The sequence below is a fragment of the Melospiza melodia genome, chromosome 27 (assembly GCF_035770615.1).
Source record: "Melospiza melodia melodia isolate bMelMel2 chromosome 27, bMelMel2.pri, whole genome shotgun sequence".
Classification (NCBI taxonomy): Eukaryota; Metazoa; Chordata; class Aves; order Passeriformes; family Passerellidae; genus Melospiza; species Melospiza melodia.
In genome coordinates, this window is record NC_086220.1 from 10,108,995 (window position 1) to 10,124,582 (window position 15,588).

The window sequence follows — 15,588 nt, forward strand, 5'->3', positions numbered from 1 at the left end:
CCGGCCCGGGGTCCCGCCGTTGGTGTCACCGCGGCCCCGCCGCTCCCGGTGCCCGCCCGGTGCCCCCGGTACCCGGCTTGGTGACACCACGCGGGACCGGCCCCGCGTGGGGCGGCCGCGGGGGGCTCAGACGCCGCCCCCAGCCCCGGGTTGCCCTCGGGGGGCGCCGCCGGCTCGGTTCGGTTCGGTTCGGTGCGGGGGCGGCGCGGGGCAGCCCCGGTGGCGGTGCCGGTGCGGCGGCGGGCGGCGCTGTGCCCCCGCGGCCGGCCGGGCCATTGTCCGCCGCCGGAAATGGAGCCGCTGGTCACTCGCTCGCCCTTTGTCCCCGCCCGGCCCGGGGGGCGCCGGGCCCCGACAGCGCCCCGGCCCCGCTGCCGCCGGCACCGGGGGGAAAACGGGGCCGCGGGGCCGCGCATCCCGGGGCGCGCGCGGGGCGGGACACGGACGGGGCTGGGGGCGCAGGGAGAAAGCCGCCCCCTCGCACAGCCCGGCCCGTGCCGGTTCCCCCGTCCCGCCGGTTCCCCGTCCCGCCGGGCCGCGGCTCGCAGGTGGCTCTGCTCGCGGGGAAACGCGGTGGGCGCAGCCCCGGTGCGCGGGGGTCCCGCTCCAGCCCCCCCTCCCCGGTGTCACCTCCTGCCTTGACAGGTGGCCTCGCCCCCAAGTGCCCTCAGCGTGGGGGGGTCGGCCGGCAGAGCCCCCCCCCCGCCGCAAATCCCTGGCGGAATGTGTCGCTATTAGCGGGGGGGTTAATTAGCATCACGTGGGGACGGGATGGCGGAGCGGGGCCCGGCGCCCCCCGGCCCCGCGGGTGGGTCCTGGGGGGGGGCGGGGGCTGCCATTGTCTGCGAGAATTTGGGAGCCTTTGAAAAAACCCTCGCGCTCCCTCCCACCCCTATTGTTGGAGTGAAGATGGAGTCAAACCTCTCCCGGCTCCCTCCCGGCGGGGTCTAAGCTGGGTTTTTTGTTGGTTTTTTTTTTTTTCCTCCTTTTTTTTTTTTTTTTTTTCCTTTTTTTTTTTTTGGCTGGCCTGATACCCTCAAAGCTGGCCGAGGAGGAGGAGGGAGGAGGCGGTAACAGCCACAACTCGGAATTTGCAAGCGAGTGTCGGGATGGGGTCTGTTTCCAACCAGCAGTTTGCAGGTTAAGTTATATTATTGTCGCAGCCCGCCTCGGCTCCGCGATTATTAATAACGAGGGCAGAGCCGGGCTGGGGGCGCAGGGACCCCCCCGAGGCGGCCCGGGCCGTCCCGCTGAGCCCCGGCAGCGCGGCCGGGCCCGAGGCGCCTCTGCCCCGCGCAGCGCTGGGGAAAGCAGCGGGCATTTATCGGGGTTTTCACCCCCTCCAGCCCCGGGATGACCCCACAAGTTTGGGGCCGCCGGGGGTCTTCGGGAGCCGGGGTGGGACGGTGTGAGGGGGAGATGCTGACGGCGAGGGAGAGTTTCTCCAGCGTGGCTTGCTGGGGCCAGGGGGGTTTGGCGTTGGTGTTTTGGGGGAGTTTCCCCCCATTTTTAAAGTTTTTTAAAAATATTTTGATTTTAGAAAAATACTTTTCGTTACTCGTTTGATCTTTTTTGTGTGTAAGCCTGGGATTTAATTTTTTTTTTTTTTTTTTTTCGTTTTAAACATTTTTGAGTGAGAAACGGATTGAGCGGATTGAGGGCTCCCGCTGCACGCACTGCCCGGGTCGTGCTGGCAGGAGCTGCCTTCGTTTCCTGGGGTGACCCCCGTGCACACGTGGAGGCACGGCTCGCCTCTCTGTTGCTTTTTGGGGCGGTTGGGGATTTTTGGGGCATTTTCCAGCAGGATTGGAGGTTCCTGCGTGGGGCGGCTGGGCCGGGGGCACCGCGGCTCCCCAGCCCCGGCTCAGCGGCTCCGCGGGTCTCTCCCAGGTGCGAAGCCGGGCGAGGAGCCGGCCGGAGACTCGCCCAAGGCCGAGAACGAGTCGCAGCCCCTGCACGGCTCCGGCATCTGTAAATGGTTCAACGTCCGCATGGGCTTCGGCTTCCTCTCCATGACCGCCAAGGGCGGCGCGACCCTGGACTCGCCCGTCGATGTCTTCGTGCACCAGGTACGGCCCGGGCTGCCGGGAGGGATGGGGGGCACCCGGCGGAGGATGGGGGTGGGATGGGGGCCCCCCGCCGGATCCCCGGGCCGGTGGAAGCGCCGGCACCGCCGCACCGGGGCTGCTCTCCGGGGACCGGCGCTGAAAGGCGATCCCGAGCCATTTCATTTGCCGTGGTTGTTGCTGAGGAGCCCCTCGGGGCCGGGGCCGCAGGTGCCCGCGGGGCCGGAGCGGGGACACCCCGGGAACGGCGGCTCGGGGAGAGGGCGGTGCTGCCCCGGGACCCGCTCCGAACCGGGCCGGGCCAGAGCGGGGACACCCCGGGAACGGTGGCTCGGGGAACGGGCGGTGCTGCCCCGGGACCCGCTCCGAGCCGCGCACCGGCAGCTCTCCCACCGGAGCCCATCCCGGCACCGGGCAGCTCTGCCCGAGCCCTTTGTCCCGGCGCGGGTGGCGCAAAGGCGGCGTCGGTGTCCCCGCGGGTCCGTGTGACAGTGACAGTCCCGGGTGCGGGTCTGACCGCGCCGAGCGGGGACACCCACGCGTGTCCTTCCGAGGGAAGCCTTGGATGAGGCGATGAGCGCCCCGGATCTCGGGGCAGGATCTGCCGGGAGATGCCCCGGGGCTGGGGAAGGGTTTGGAGACGGTGCCCGGAGCGGGGCTCTGTGTGTGCCCCGCACCTCGAGACTGGAGGGACAGCGAGCATGGGTGTTTTTGGGGCAAACACGGGGGATTTGTGCCCATGACTGAGAGCAGCGCCGTGGTGCCGGCTCTGGGGAGCCCCCCGAGCAGCCGCCTGCAGCTCTCCACGGGCACAAAGCCCCCCAAACTGGGTCCATCCTGCGGGCCGGGAGCTCAGGACTGAGCCCTGGGCTCTGAGCGGCTCCTGGGGCAGGGGGTCCCGGGGGTCGCTCACTCCCTGCCCTCGAGGGCGGCTCCAAGCAGGACTGACAGGGAAACCATGGCCAGGGGAGATGCCGGTCCCTTCTGCCTTGGCAGTGGCACGGGCACAGCGCCTCGGCAGGGGCTGCTCTGCCAGGCACAGCTGGTTTTGGGGCCAAGGGCTCCCAATCAGCCGGGGAAAACAGATCCTGGCGTTCTCCGGAGAGCAAATGGGCCTTTGCATCTCAATGCGGCACAGCGGGACCCAGCGCTCCCGGGGAGCGCCTCCCGCCCCGCTCGGGGGTTTATTGCCCCCAGACAGTCTGGTTTCCTGATTGCCGCTGCTCGCATTCCTGCAGGGCAGGGGAATTAGCTGGGGTGGCTCTGTCGGGAGCGTCCCGCTGCCCTGCAGGGTCCCGGTGCCCCCCGGTTCCCGAGGCGGGGGGAGCCGTGGGGTCCCAGAGACTGCAGCGTTCAGAAATTCGGGGAGCTCTGGGGAAAAGCGGCTTATTTGGGGTGGCAGAGGGGCCGGTGGTGTGGGGGCTCCCCTCACAACAAAGGCTTTGCCCCCCCAAAGCTTTGGGCTGATGGAGAATTCTCCTCCGGGCCGGGTTTCGCCTCCTGCTCCTCTCGCTGGTGGCACAAAGTCCCTGCTCTCCTGCAGGAACAGCCGGAGCTGCCCCCGGTGTCTCTGTCACTGCAGAGCATCTCCTTGCACGGGGAACAGCTCACGCTGCCGCCGCGGCCTCGCTGCTTTCGGGTGGAATCGGGTCCTTTCGGGTGGAATCGGGTCCTTTTGGGTGGAATCGGGTCCTTTTGGGTGGAATCGGGTCCTTGTCCCGATTCTGTCCCCACCCCGAGAGCCCGTGTCGGCCCCGCTCCCGGGGAGGGAGTCAAAAGCCACCGAAAGCCACTAAAAGCCACCAAAAGCCGGGGGCGCAAGGCTCAGGGCTCGGTGTGCCCTGCCCAGCACCCAGCGCCCCAAACCAGCTTCGGGGCTTAACACTCCAGAGCCCCTCAAACCGCGCTCCTTCCCCTCTTCATTTACATATGTGAATGATGACCCACAGGAAGTAATTGTGGGAGAAAGAAGGGAATTGGCCTCTTTAGATCTATTAAATCACTTTATTACAGGAACCAGGTCTGAATGGCCCCTCTCGGCAGGGAGCGCGTCTCCATCTCCCTCTGCCTTTATCTGATCACAAAGAGATTAAAATCTCGGCAGGACAGGAGACTAACAGGGCTCCTCGGGGCTGCCTTTCCCTCGCATTGTGAGCTAAAAATGAGGCATTTGGGCTCAAATGCCTCCCCTGGGCACTGGAGATGGATTCATTTGGGGGCTGTGAGGAGACAGGAGGGATGAGGCAGAGCAGATCGTCCCGGGGAGGCAAAGGGCTGAGCAGCACCCCTGGGGAAACGGGGGTTTGAGGTGGCAGGAATTGGGCTGGTGGTGATGGTGAAGACCCCAAAGGTGCCGTGGTCCCCTCGGGATGCGGCTGCCGGGGTCTGAGCATCACTCCCAGGAGTGTGGATGCCTGGGAAGGCAACAGGGAAAGAGGGAAAGGAGAAAACCAGGGCTCGGTTGAGCTGGAGGAGCAGCGCTGAGCAGCAGGGCTGGGATTTGGCTGGGACCTGTGGGGACATCCCAGCACGGGACGGGCTCCTGTCCCCTGTGATGATGGGATGGGATGGGATGGGGATGGGGATGGGGATGGGATGGGATGGGATGAGGGGGATGGAAGTGGCCCTTGGGACGCTGCTGAGCCCACCTGGGCTGTCACCCACCTGTGCCGGTGCCACGCCGTGCATGCGGCCAGGATAATACAAATAATCATCCACGTGAGCGTGACGTGAGGCCTTTAAAAAAAAAAAAAATCGTGTTTGGAGGCAGCTCCATGGCTGAGCGTGCAGGAAAGGCAGGAGGGGCAGCTCCTCTGCCAGGGAGCATCACCCAGCCTTTCCCTGCTGCTTTCCTCTGAGCTGCGGCAGGGTCCGAGCGGGGATTTGGGTCGGGGGACAGGATCTGAGGTGGGGTTTGGGCTGGAACAGGATCCGAGCGGGAATTTGGGCTGAGGGGTAGCAAGGGGAGGGGGAATCCGTGACGCTCCATCCTCCGGGGACACGGGCAATAATATCTCGCTTTTCCTGCTCCCCGTGCTCACCCCCACCCCGGGACCGGGGCACCAGAGGTGCGCATCCCTGGGGAATGAGGAAGAGATCGAGGGATCACAGATTGGTTTTGCTTGGAAGGGACCTTTAAAGGTCATTTAGTCCAAACCCCCTGCAAGGCGCGGGGAACTCCCGCAGAGATCGCCTGGGGTAGAAATGCTCCTTGGAATCTCTACTTTTTTTTTTTTTTTTTTTTTTTTTTTTTTTTGTGGTGGGAGAGGGGTAGTAGCAATCGCTTTGGGTTTGTTTATTCTGTGGGTTGTTTTTTTTTTTTTTTTTTTTTTTTTTAAATAACCGCCGGAATGAAATTGTGTTGCGCCGCGTCCCGATGGGAAATACTGAAAGAGAGCGGCTTTATTCCACCCCTGAAACTCCCTCAAGACGCTGGCACACACAAAAAAAAAAGCCTCCTGTCTCTGTCTAAAGATTAACTGATGGCCGCAGGCACATCCCTTCCCCCAGCTCCCCCTCCCTGCCCCAGGGACAGAAAACACCCTGGAATGGGCTCCTGATAAAGCGGCCCCGATGAATGGGATCGCTCCGGGATGGAGCCCCCGCCGCCCCCTCAGTCCCCGTTCCCCGTTCCCTTTCTCCTCAGAATTATCGGGATGGAGCTGGAATCACCCTCGGGAGACGCGCGGCTGCTCCGGGCCGTGCTCCTGCTTTAGGAAGGGAGCACAAAATTAACACGCAGCCACTGATCCCAATTAGCTGCCCCTGGGAAGTGCGGGAGGGTTTTGGTGGGGGAAAAAAAAAATACAACCAAAGGAGCTAAAAGGATTTAGGACAGGAAACTGATGGATTAAACTCTGTGGTAGATACCTTTTTTTGCCTTTTTTTTTTTTTCTCCCCTCGGAATTGGTATCTAGAGTTTAATTTTACTGGCTTGTAGTGGAAAATTAGGAGCAAACATGGATATTTTGGCAGGGAAATGTCTTTATTTTGATTTCAGCTGAGATCGGTAGGGGTCCTTGGGGATATGGCACCAGATGATGGGGAGGGAGCCACAGGAAAGGCTCGGTGGTGTTTTGTTAAATCTCTGTTTTGTTAAATCTCTGTGCTCTCCCCGAGGGCTCTGGAGGCATCGCCCTCCTTATCTCTGCACCCGGGGCTGAGCAGGAGCCCATTGCCGAGCACTGCCCGTTTGTGGGGTGCAGGAGGGAGGATTCCTGCTCCAGGCCCTCCCCAAAACCCAAACCCCAACAGCAGGGCCGTCCCTGGAGCTCCTGGCACTGGGAAATATTGGCTGTGATTTGGGGGACATTGGCTGTGTGGTGTGGGGACATTGGCCGTGTGATTTGGGGACATTGGCGGTGTGATTTGGGGACATTGGCGGTGTGGCATGGGGACATTGGCAGTGTGGCGTGGGGACATTGGCCGTGTGATTTGGGACAGGGCAGGGCTTTGGGGACATTGGCGGTGTGATTTGGGGGACATTGGCGGTGTGATTTGGGGGACATTGACTGTGTGGTTTGGGGACATTGGCTGTGTGGCTTGGGGACATTGGCTGTGATTTGGGGGACATTGGCTGTGTGGTGTGGGGACATTGGTGGTGTGGTTTGGGGGACATTGGCCGTGTGGTTTGGGGACATTGGCTGTGTGGTTTGGGGACATTGGCCGTGTGATTTGGGGACATTGGTGTGTGATTTGGGGACATTGGCTGTGTGGTTTGGGGACATTGGTGTGTGATTTGGGGGACATTGGCTGTGTGGTTTGGGGGACATTGGCTGTGTGATTTGGGGACATTGGCTGTGTGGTGTGGGGGACATTGGCTGTGTGGTGTGGGGGACATTGGTGGTGTGGTTTGGGGACATTGGTGTGTGATTTGGGGGACATTGGCTGTGTGGTGTGGGGGACATTGGTGGTGTGGTTTGGGGACATTGGTGTGTGATTTGGGGGACATTGGCTGTGTGGTGTGGGGGACATTGGTGTGTGGTTTGGGGACATTGGTGTGTGATTTGGGGGACATTGGCGGTGTGGTGTGGGGGACATTGGCGGTGTGGTTTGGGGACATTGGTGGTGTGGTTTGGGGACATTGGTGTGTGATTTGGGGGACATTGGCGGTGTGGTGTGGGGACATTGGCGGTGTGGTTTGGGGACATTGGCCGTGTGGCCTGGGGACATTGGTGTGTGATCTGGGGACATTGGCGGTGTGGTTTTGGACAGGGCTTTGCCTTTGGGGACAGGGACGATCTGGGCACAGGCTGTGGGGGCAAAGGGACATTTCCCTGTTGGATTGGGGACTCGGTCACTGCTCCGAGCTGGCACAGCCCTGCCCTGCCTGCTCCGGGGGCTGTTTGCCACCAACTGAGGGCAGAAGGGCTCTGCCAGGGCTGGGCTGGGCCTGCCCTGGCCACATCCAGCGGCGATGGGAGCACCCGTGGCTCGGGAATTGGGCAATTCAGCCCCAAACCCTCTCACACCCGGGCTGAGCCAAACCGGAGCCCCTGGGGCAGGGGCTGCTCCCCCGGATGGCTCTCGGGGGTCCTGGGGGGCTGAGGGGGGCCCTGGGGGCTGCCCTGTGCCCTGGAGCCGGCAGAAGGAGGGAGTGGGGACAGGGACACGGTGGCTCTGGGGACACAGGGCTGCAGAGGAGGCTGGGGGCACTGCAGTGGGTGCCAGGTGAGCCAGAGCTCACCACGGACAGGGTACCCCAGGGATGGGGCATGGCTCCCCCGGGGGCTCAGCAGTCCCTGGGCTGCTTTTCCTGACCCTGCTCTGCAGGCTGGGGGAAACTGAGGCACGGGCCCTGCCTGCAGCGGGGCTGGGCTGCCCCAGATGCTCTGGGCAGGGCTCGGAGGTAGCCCTGGCACAGCTGGGCACTGCCAGCGCTGTTCACATAGCCGGGCTCGCCCCAGCATCCCAGCCCGGCCGGTTTAATCTCCGTTTAAAGGGCTCTGCAGGGCCGAGGTGCAGCGGCCGCTCCGCCCCGGGCCCCGCTGGACACAAAGATGGTTTGATTGAGTGGCCGGGAATAAACGTCCCCTTGTGTCCGCTGGGGACAATGGTGACCCCGGGGCCGGCCGAGCCCCTCGGGAGCTGGGGGAGAGCTCGGGGGGCAGCGCTGGGTTTGGGGCGCCCACGGTGCCATCCCTGCGGGACGGGAAAGGGGATCCGAGTGTGGGAGCTGCGAGGAGGGGTTTGCCGGGCGGGAGGAAGAGGAGGGATGAAGGCACCCATGTGCGGGGAGGTTGGGGTGGGCAGCTCGAGCACTCACGTGCTGCGGCTTTGTCCGCCCTAAATACCCGGGGATGGATAAAGGGACGGGGAGAAGGGCAGCGGTGCCCGCTGAGGTGCCCGGGGCCGCCGGTGGAACTGTGCCCGCCCTGTCCCCTGTCCCCCTGGTTAACTCTGGGCCCGATGGGCACAAGGAAATGCTGGTGTTGGGCTGCGCTTTCTTTGGGACGGCAAAGCTTTGTGACCCGAGCCCAGGGCCAGCCCAGAGCCCCAAAGCACACAGGGGGACTGAGCCCGGAGCCCCCCGAGGGACCCAGAGCCCGAGCCCAGGACCACCCCACACCCCAAAACCACAGCCACCCCCGGCACCGACCCCGGAGCTCCCCGAGGGACCCAGAGCTTGAACCCAGAGCTTTGTGACCCGAGCCCAGGGCCACCCCACAGCCCCAAACCACAGCTACCCCTGGGACCGAGCCCGGCGCCCGGAGCCGATCTGGGCCCGGCGCTGCGAGCGCAGGGCCCGGAGGGGGTCGCAGGGCCCGGAGGGGGTCGCAGGGCCCGGAGGGGGTCGCAGGGCCCGCGGCCATGCCGGCCACCCTTCCTCCCCCCGCCGGGGCCTGGAACTCCTGGAATTTGGGCCGCGGGAGCGCGGCCGCCGCCGGCCCTTTGTTCTCCCGGCCGGTGGCTCCCGGGCCCGGCCCTCCCCTGCGCTCCCCCATCCCCAGCATCCCCGGCCCGCTCCAATCCCCCCCTTCCTCTCTTTATTTTTTGGGGGGGGGGTGTGGGTGTGCGGAGGCCTGGGAAGGCTCCGGCTTTGTGTGTGGTGTGGGACAGGGGCTCTGGGCCCCTTCCTTTCAGATGCAGGAGGTATGCAGCTAATTCAATGGGCTGCAGTTTGATTACCTATCTGATAACAGAGGAATGCCAGCAATGTGTGTGTTTTGGGAAGGGGGCAGGGGGGATGCGCGGGGACCACCGGCCACTCTGCAGCGCACATCAAAAGGCCGAAGGGGAGGAGGGGGAGAGCTGGGACGCCCCAGCCTCTGTCCCCCCCCTTCCCCGGGGAGAGGGCGTTTCCTTTGGCCTTTTGGCGGAGGGGGCTGGGGGCGCTTGTCATCCTCACCCGCTCCTGGAAAATAAATCGCTTCCCCGTCGTGTTGTGGCAGCTTCTGCCTCGTCCCTCCTCTTCCTCCCGGCGGGGCCGAGGGTGCGCGGGGCTGGGCTGCGGCGGAGGGGCGAGGGTGCCCCCGGTGGGGCTGAGCTGGGGGGCGCTGGGGAGCCCCTGGCACGGCTCGGCCTTAGCCCGGAGCTCTGGGAGTTCTCATCCCCGCAGTGTAAACACAGCTGGGCCAGCTGGGGCTGTAAACGCCCCGAGAGGAGCCACGGGAGGCGCTTGGGCTCGGCCCCCCTCCCAGGGCTGCCAGGGAGGGATGCTCAGCCCCTCCTCACCCCCAAACCCTGGGCTGCTGAGGGAATGGGGTAAATTCCCCGTCTGGGGCAGCTCCCATTGCCCAAATCACCTCAGGCTGGGGACAGACCAGGGTGGGGACTGAGCTGAGGTGCTGGGGCTCCTCTGGGATGTGCTGAGACACCCCTGGGATGTGCTGGTCACAGAGCTCCTGCCTGGGGGATGCTCAGCACGGGTTGCAGTGTTTGGTCACTATTTGGGGGGTTTGCCAGGGGCTGGTGCTGCTGGCGCTGCCCAGGTGCTGCTGGCACTGCCCTGGGTGGGCACAGGGGGCTGTGACACTCTGTCACGTTCTTGTTGTCGTTTGGGACCCCAGGGCTCAGGTCTGGCTCTCCCTTGAGGCAGCAGGAGCAGGTCAGAGAGCAAAGGAGGGTCCCTGTGGCCACCCCGGGTCCCATCCCAGCAGCCAAGGGGATCCAGGGGCTGGGGGTGACTTGGGGTCTGTCCCGCCCTGGGCTGGACCCCCCAGGCACAGAAAAGGAGGGAAAAGCAGCAGAAAAGGGGGCTCAAGGGTTGCTCCTCGAGCTCGGCTGCGCTCCCATTCTCTCGAACACAGGGACATCCCGCCAGACCCTGCCAAGAGAAATTCCCTCCCAGAACCCAACAGCTCCGTTTCTCCCCTCTCTGTTTTCCCGTGGGCTGCTCCCCTGTGACTCCCGGCGGGATTCAGAGCGGGGATGGGAGCAGGCGGTGCCCGCCGGTCCCGCACGGCGCTCCCGGAGCCTCGGGAGAACGGGAGAGAACCGGAGAGCGCGCCCGTGACGGGAGCTCTCCGGCCGTGAATGGGACACGCTCCATTCATAAATGCAGGGCGGCGCAGGCGTTGGGAATCCCCAGGGCAGGAGCAGCAGCTGCTCCTCCCTCCGAACGCAGCAAATCCCCTGCATTCGCTGCTGGAGCTCGCTGTGGCTCGGGGGATGCCGAGCTGGAGCTGCTTGGGCAGAGCGGCAGGGACGCTCAGGGCACAGGAGATGAGAATTCTTGCCCCTGAGCAAAGCAAAGCACAGGGGTGGTAATTCCTGCCTGCCCCCGGGATGCTCAGGGCACAAGGGGACAGAATTCCCCCCTGCCTCACCCAGCTCTGTTCCCTAAGGATTTGTTCTGCTGAAATGGACAGGGCCCCTCAAAGTGGAATGGGGTTTTCCTGTCACCTCACAACCCTCCCTTCCCAGCCTGGGTTTTTCTTGGCTGCCCTGCTTTGATTGTGTGGTGATAACCGATGTGGTGTTCCTGGAAGGAATGGGAGAAGCTCCCAGCAGTGATAATCCTGTGCCAAATGGCTGCTTAATTAATTATTGCAGGCAGTTAAAGGGCTTGAGCTGGGCTGAGCTGTGCTGAGAGAACAGTGCCAGCCTGCAGCCTCCCGGCCTTGCCACAGGGCCCGGCCACTCGTACCACTGGGCAAAACCCTGAGATTCTTTTGTATTTAAAATAAGCAGAGCCAAGGGGCAGGCAGAGGGGACATTTGTAGCTCTGGTGGTGCAGGAGGGCTTTGTGCTGTGCCCGGAGAACACCCAGCTCTGTGCTGACCCCCATCTCTCCCCGCGCCCCTCCCCAGAGCAAGCTGCACATGGAGGGATTCCGCAGCCTGAAGGAGGGCGAGGCTGTCGAGTTCACCTTCAAGAAATCATCCAAAGGCCTCGAGTCCATCCGGGTGACCGGGCCCGGGGGCGTCTTCTGCATCGGCAGCGAGAGGAGGCCCAAGGGGAAGAGCCTCCAGAAGCGCAGATCCAAAGGAGACCGGTGAGGGCTGGGCCGGGCTGGGGCAGGGCCCGCGGGCACCGGGAGCACCCCGGGATGGGCACGGGCACCGGGATGGGCACGGGGCTGAGGCACGGCAGTGACCCCGGGGCTGGGACAGCAGCTTCCTGCGGTGCCTAATGAGCGGCAGATGCAGCTCGGTGGGGAAGGGGCAGGGGAGCAGCAGGAGGGGCAGAGGTCAGGGACACCCCGGGCAGCCCTGCTGGGATGGGCAGTTTGTCCAGGAGCAGCCCTTCCTTGTGGGGAGGGAAGCAGGGTGGGATGGGAGCCCCGGGCAAGTTTCTGGCCAGCCCTTCATCCCCCCCTCTCCCATCCTCTCCATCCTGGCTGCCTGGGGATGCCCCATCCCAGTTTTCTCAGTGGATGCTGTCCACCCCACTCAGCTGTTCCCATAAACAGGATTTTAAACTAATCAGAAAGGAATTGTGAAGGAAAAGGAAAGAGTTGTGGCTGTCCTGCATGGATGCTGGATTTGAAATGGACACAGGGCAGCTCCCTCTGCTCCCGTGTGAGGGTGGCACCCCTGGCACTGTCCCCACACGATGACAGCTGGGGATGCCATCGTTCCTTGGCCTGTTCCTGGGGCAGTGTAACCCAGGAGTGGGGTTTGGAGACACAGGAGCCAGGACACTGATGGCCCCAGAGGGGTGGAACCCCCACATCCCTGTCTGTGTGTGGCTTCAGTGCAGCGGTTTGCTGCCATCTCCTGGGTACCAGCAGCACCACTGAGCCCAGCTGGCCGTGCTGGAGCTGGGGCTCTGCAGGGACCAACCCTGGGGCCACCACCCACGCCAAACACCGAGCCCAGCTCTGGCTTATGAGCCAGCTGGGTGCCAGGCACAGTCACAGCATCCTCCCGCCTCATTCTGCTTCTGCCCTCGCCCAGGTGCTACAACTGCGGCGGGCTGGACCACCACGCCAAGGAGTGCAAGCTGCCCCCGCAGCCCAAGAAGTGCCACTTCTGCCAGAGCATCAGCCACATGGTGGCCAACTGCCCCGCCAAAGCACAGCAGTCGCCCAGCTCGCAGGGCAAGCCCGCCTACTTCCGAGAGGAGGAGGACATGCACAGCCCGGCGCTGCTCCCCGAGAGCCGCGAATGATGCGGGCGGCACGGGGGGCTTCCACCGGGGGGACGAGGCTTTGGCAAGGCAAGGGGCACCGAGGGGACAGCGAGGGCAGCGCTGGCAGCGGGGACCTGGTGTCCCTGCACACACCTTTCCCCCACGGCCAGGCTGGGAGGAGCCCTGTCAGCATCAGGATGGCGTGGTCCAGAACAGGGGAAGGCAGCACCCCACAGGCTAAAACCCCCAAACATCCTTGGTTAATCTTTATTCCTTTCCTAAGTTAAGCCAGGCAGCTGTGTCAGGGGAGGAGGAGCAGAGGGGGAACACCCCAGGGAGAAGTTGATGGCTCCTTGCTCTCCTGAGCTGCACAGAGGCTCTGCACGCCCACGGTGAGCTGGGGGGAACCTGCTCCTGCCCAGGGGAGGTGAGGGCAAGGCTGACCCGAGCAGCACCAGGGAGATGCCCGTGGGCCGGTCCCGCGGCTCCCTCTGCTCCTCGGGGCTCTCACTTCCAGGGAGGTGTGAGGATTTGTGGTTCTTCCATGGCTGTTCCATTGCTGACAGAGCAGAGCCCGGATTTGGGCTCGGTCAGGGAGGAAATGGATCCTCTCTTGGGGCTGGATAACACCACCAGTCTGTGCGCTGCGAGCTGCAGCATGGGGGAGAGCAAGCCAAAGGAAAAACATTTCATTTCCTCTAATCCTCCTCAAGTGCCAGCCCAGAGAGCACAAGGTGCTTTAAGCAGCCAGCTCTTCCCCTCTCAGGCTTCTCCCAGCCTCTGGATCGTGGAGCTGGGGACGTCCCAGTGCTGGGGACACAGCTGGGGACACCTCAGTGCTGGGGACACCCCTGTGCTCCTCCTGCCCACCCCACGCTGCAGACCCTGCTGCCTGTGGGGCTGAGCTTCCCCAGGGACAGGGGACGGGGCTGTCCTGGGTTAGTTCTGTCCCTGTCCCAGGTCAGTGGCTGCTGTCCTGGGTTAGTTCTGTCCCTGTCCCAGGTCAGTGGCTGCTGTCCTGGGTCAGTGGCTGTCCCTGTCCCAGGTCAGTGGCTGCTGTCCTGCTGTCCTGGGTCAGTGGCTGTCCCTGTCCCAGGTTAGTGGCTGTCCCTGTCCTGGGTTAGTGGCTGTCCTGGGTTAGTGGCTGCTGTCCTGCTGTCCCCCCATCCCCAGGGCCCCCCCAAGCCTTGCCTGTATTTATTGGCCCCTGTGGACCCCCCCCTGTCCCAGGAGCCCCCCAAGGCCAAGTGAAAGCTGCACTAGGACGTGCGTGAATGACGTATCTTTGGGTTTGTTTGTCGTCTTTGTTTTTGGGTTTGTTGGTCTTTTTTTTTTTTTTTTTAATATAAATATTCTGGGTTTTGTATTTTTGTATATTTTAATCTTTAAGAAAAGAAAAGGGAAAAAAAAGGAAAAAAAAAAAAAGGAGAGAAAGGACATAATTCCTGCAATTTATTCTCAGGTATTCGAGCAATCTCAGGGATAAAAATGCCTCTGTAGCCCAGTGCTGGACAGAGAGGAGGGTTTTCTCTAACAGCACAAAGAAATGATGAAGTTTGTACTGGAAGTGTAGATCTACCTCACTGGATGTTTGCTAGGTGGGCTGACCTTTGTTGTCGAGTGTTGTCGAGCTTTTCAAATGTGTTTCTTGGTATGTTTGGGATTTGTTTTCTCTTTAACTGTATTGTAGTGGTGTCTTTCCCTTCCCCATGCACTGGTGGAGGTGTTTGGGTCTGTGGATTGTGTGTGGGGATGGAGGAGCCAGGCAGTGCCACGGGCAGGGAACAGGGAACGTGGGCATTGAGGGGGATGGAGAGCAGCCCCAGCTGCTCCCTGCCCTGCTCCAGTAGTTTAGGGTGAGGTGGTGGTCTCTTCTCGGGAGAGGGGGGAAGGGCTTTTTATTTTTTGTCTAGCAACGGGATCTGTACAAAACTGCTTCAGGAAAACAGCTTTAGTCTGACGGGGTAAATGCAATAGAGCCTTGGAGGGGGGGGGCTCTGGGCCTCCCCCCGGCACCTCGGCAGTGCCAGGGAAACTGCTGCCCCCAATCCCTGTGTCTGCCCCCCAATCCCTATTATCTACCCCCAATCCCTGTATCTGCCCCCTCAATCCCTGTACCTGCCCCCAATCCCTGTGTCTGCCCCCCTCGTCCCTGTATGTGCCCCCCTAATTCCTGTATCTGCCCCCAAATCCCTGTATGTGCCCCCAAATCCCCATATGTGCCCCCCTAATTTCTGTATCTGTCCCCTCAATCCCTGTATCTGCCCCCAATTTCTTTATCTGCCCCCCTCGTCCCTGTATCTGCCCCCTCATACCCCTCTACCCTCAGGGATCCTGTAGGACCTTCCCCGCCTGCTCCCACATTAATGGTTTGGTGATTTCCCTGTCAGATGTCTTGTGTGTGTAAATGCCTCTGTAAACCTTTCTACTTTCTCTCAGTATTCTCCTTGGTTATTGTTTACAAAAAAATAAGAGGAAAAAAAAAAAAGAGAAAAAAAGGAAAAAAAAAATAGAAAATATCCAAAGCATGTACCAGGTTACGGAGCAGGGAGATGGATGTGCTCTCCCACCCAGAGCTGCCAGGTGGGAGCTCTGTAACCATCCCTGCCCTGGGCAAAGCAAACAGGGAATCACTCAGCTTTCCCCCGGGGCACTGGGATCTGAGAAAACAGGGATTTTTAACAGGGATTTTTATCTGTGCTGGGAAGCCACGCTGGAGGAGATGGGATTGATCCGCATCTCCTCGTGTTGGCCATTGTGGCTCTTCCCTTCTGCTGACAATAATTAACTTGATTGCTGCATCATGGCCCACCCTGCCCACGGGCACTATGCATGAGGGGACAGGGGAGCATGGGGCACGCTCAGGGTCCTGCCGTGACACGGGAGTGTTTGAATGTAGAAAATGTGAGAAATAAATGTAGAGAATGTGAGAAATAAAACAAAGACGTCCCTCGCGAGGGGGTGTCTGCCCTGGGACGAAAGCCTTGAGTCCCAGAAATGTCCAGAG

General features: G+C 62.2%; 1 protein-coding gene across 1 annotated transcript; it reads left to right on the plus strand.

Moving 5' to 3' along the window:
• The first annotated feature begins 1,109 nt into the window (after window positions 1-1,109).
• Window positions 1,110-12,620, plus strand: LIN28A (lin-28 homolog A). The gene is made up of 4 exons (XM_063177461.1): window positions 1,110-1,140; window positions 1,891-2,069; window positions 11,318-11,502; window positions 12,407-12,620. The coding sequence occupies exons 1-4, from the start codon at window positions 1,110-1,112 to the stop codon at window positions 12,618-12,620; spliced, it is 609 nt and encodes a 202-aa protein (XP_063033531.1).
• Window positions 12,621-15,588: the final 2,968 nt, after the last annotated feature.

Excerpts from the sequence above, each read along its gene's own strand:
- LIN28A (XM_063177461.1), top strand. The coding sequence starts at position 1,110 with ATGGGGTCTGTTTCCAACCAGCAGTTTGCAG. Across the intron at positions 2,070-11,317 it reads TCGATGTCTTCGTGCACCAG|AGCAAGCTGCACATGGAGGG; the intron begins GTACGGCCCGGG and ends GCCCCTCCCCAG. Across the intron at positions 11,503-12,406 it reads CGCAGATCCAAAGGAGACCG|GTGCTACAACTGCGGCGGGC; the intron begins GTGAGGGCTGGG and ends GCCCTCGCCCAG.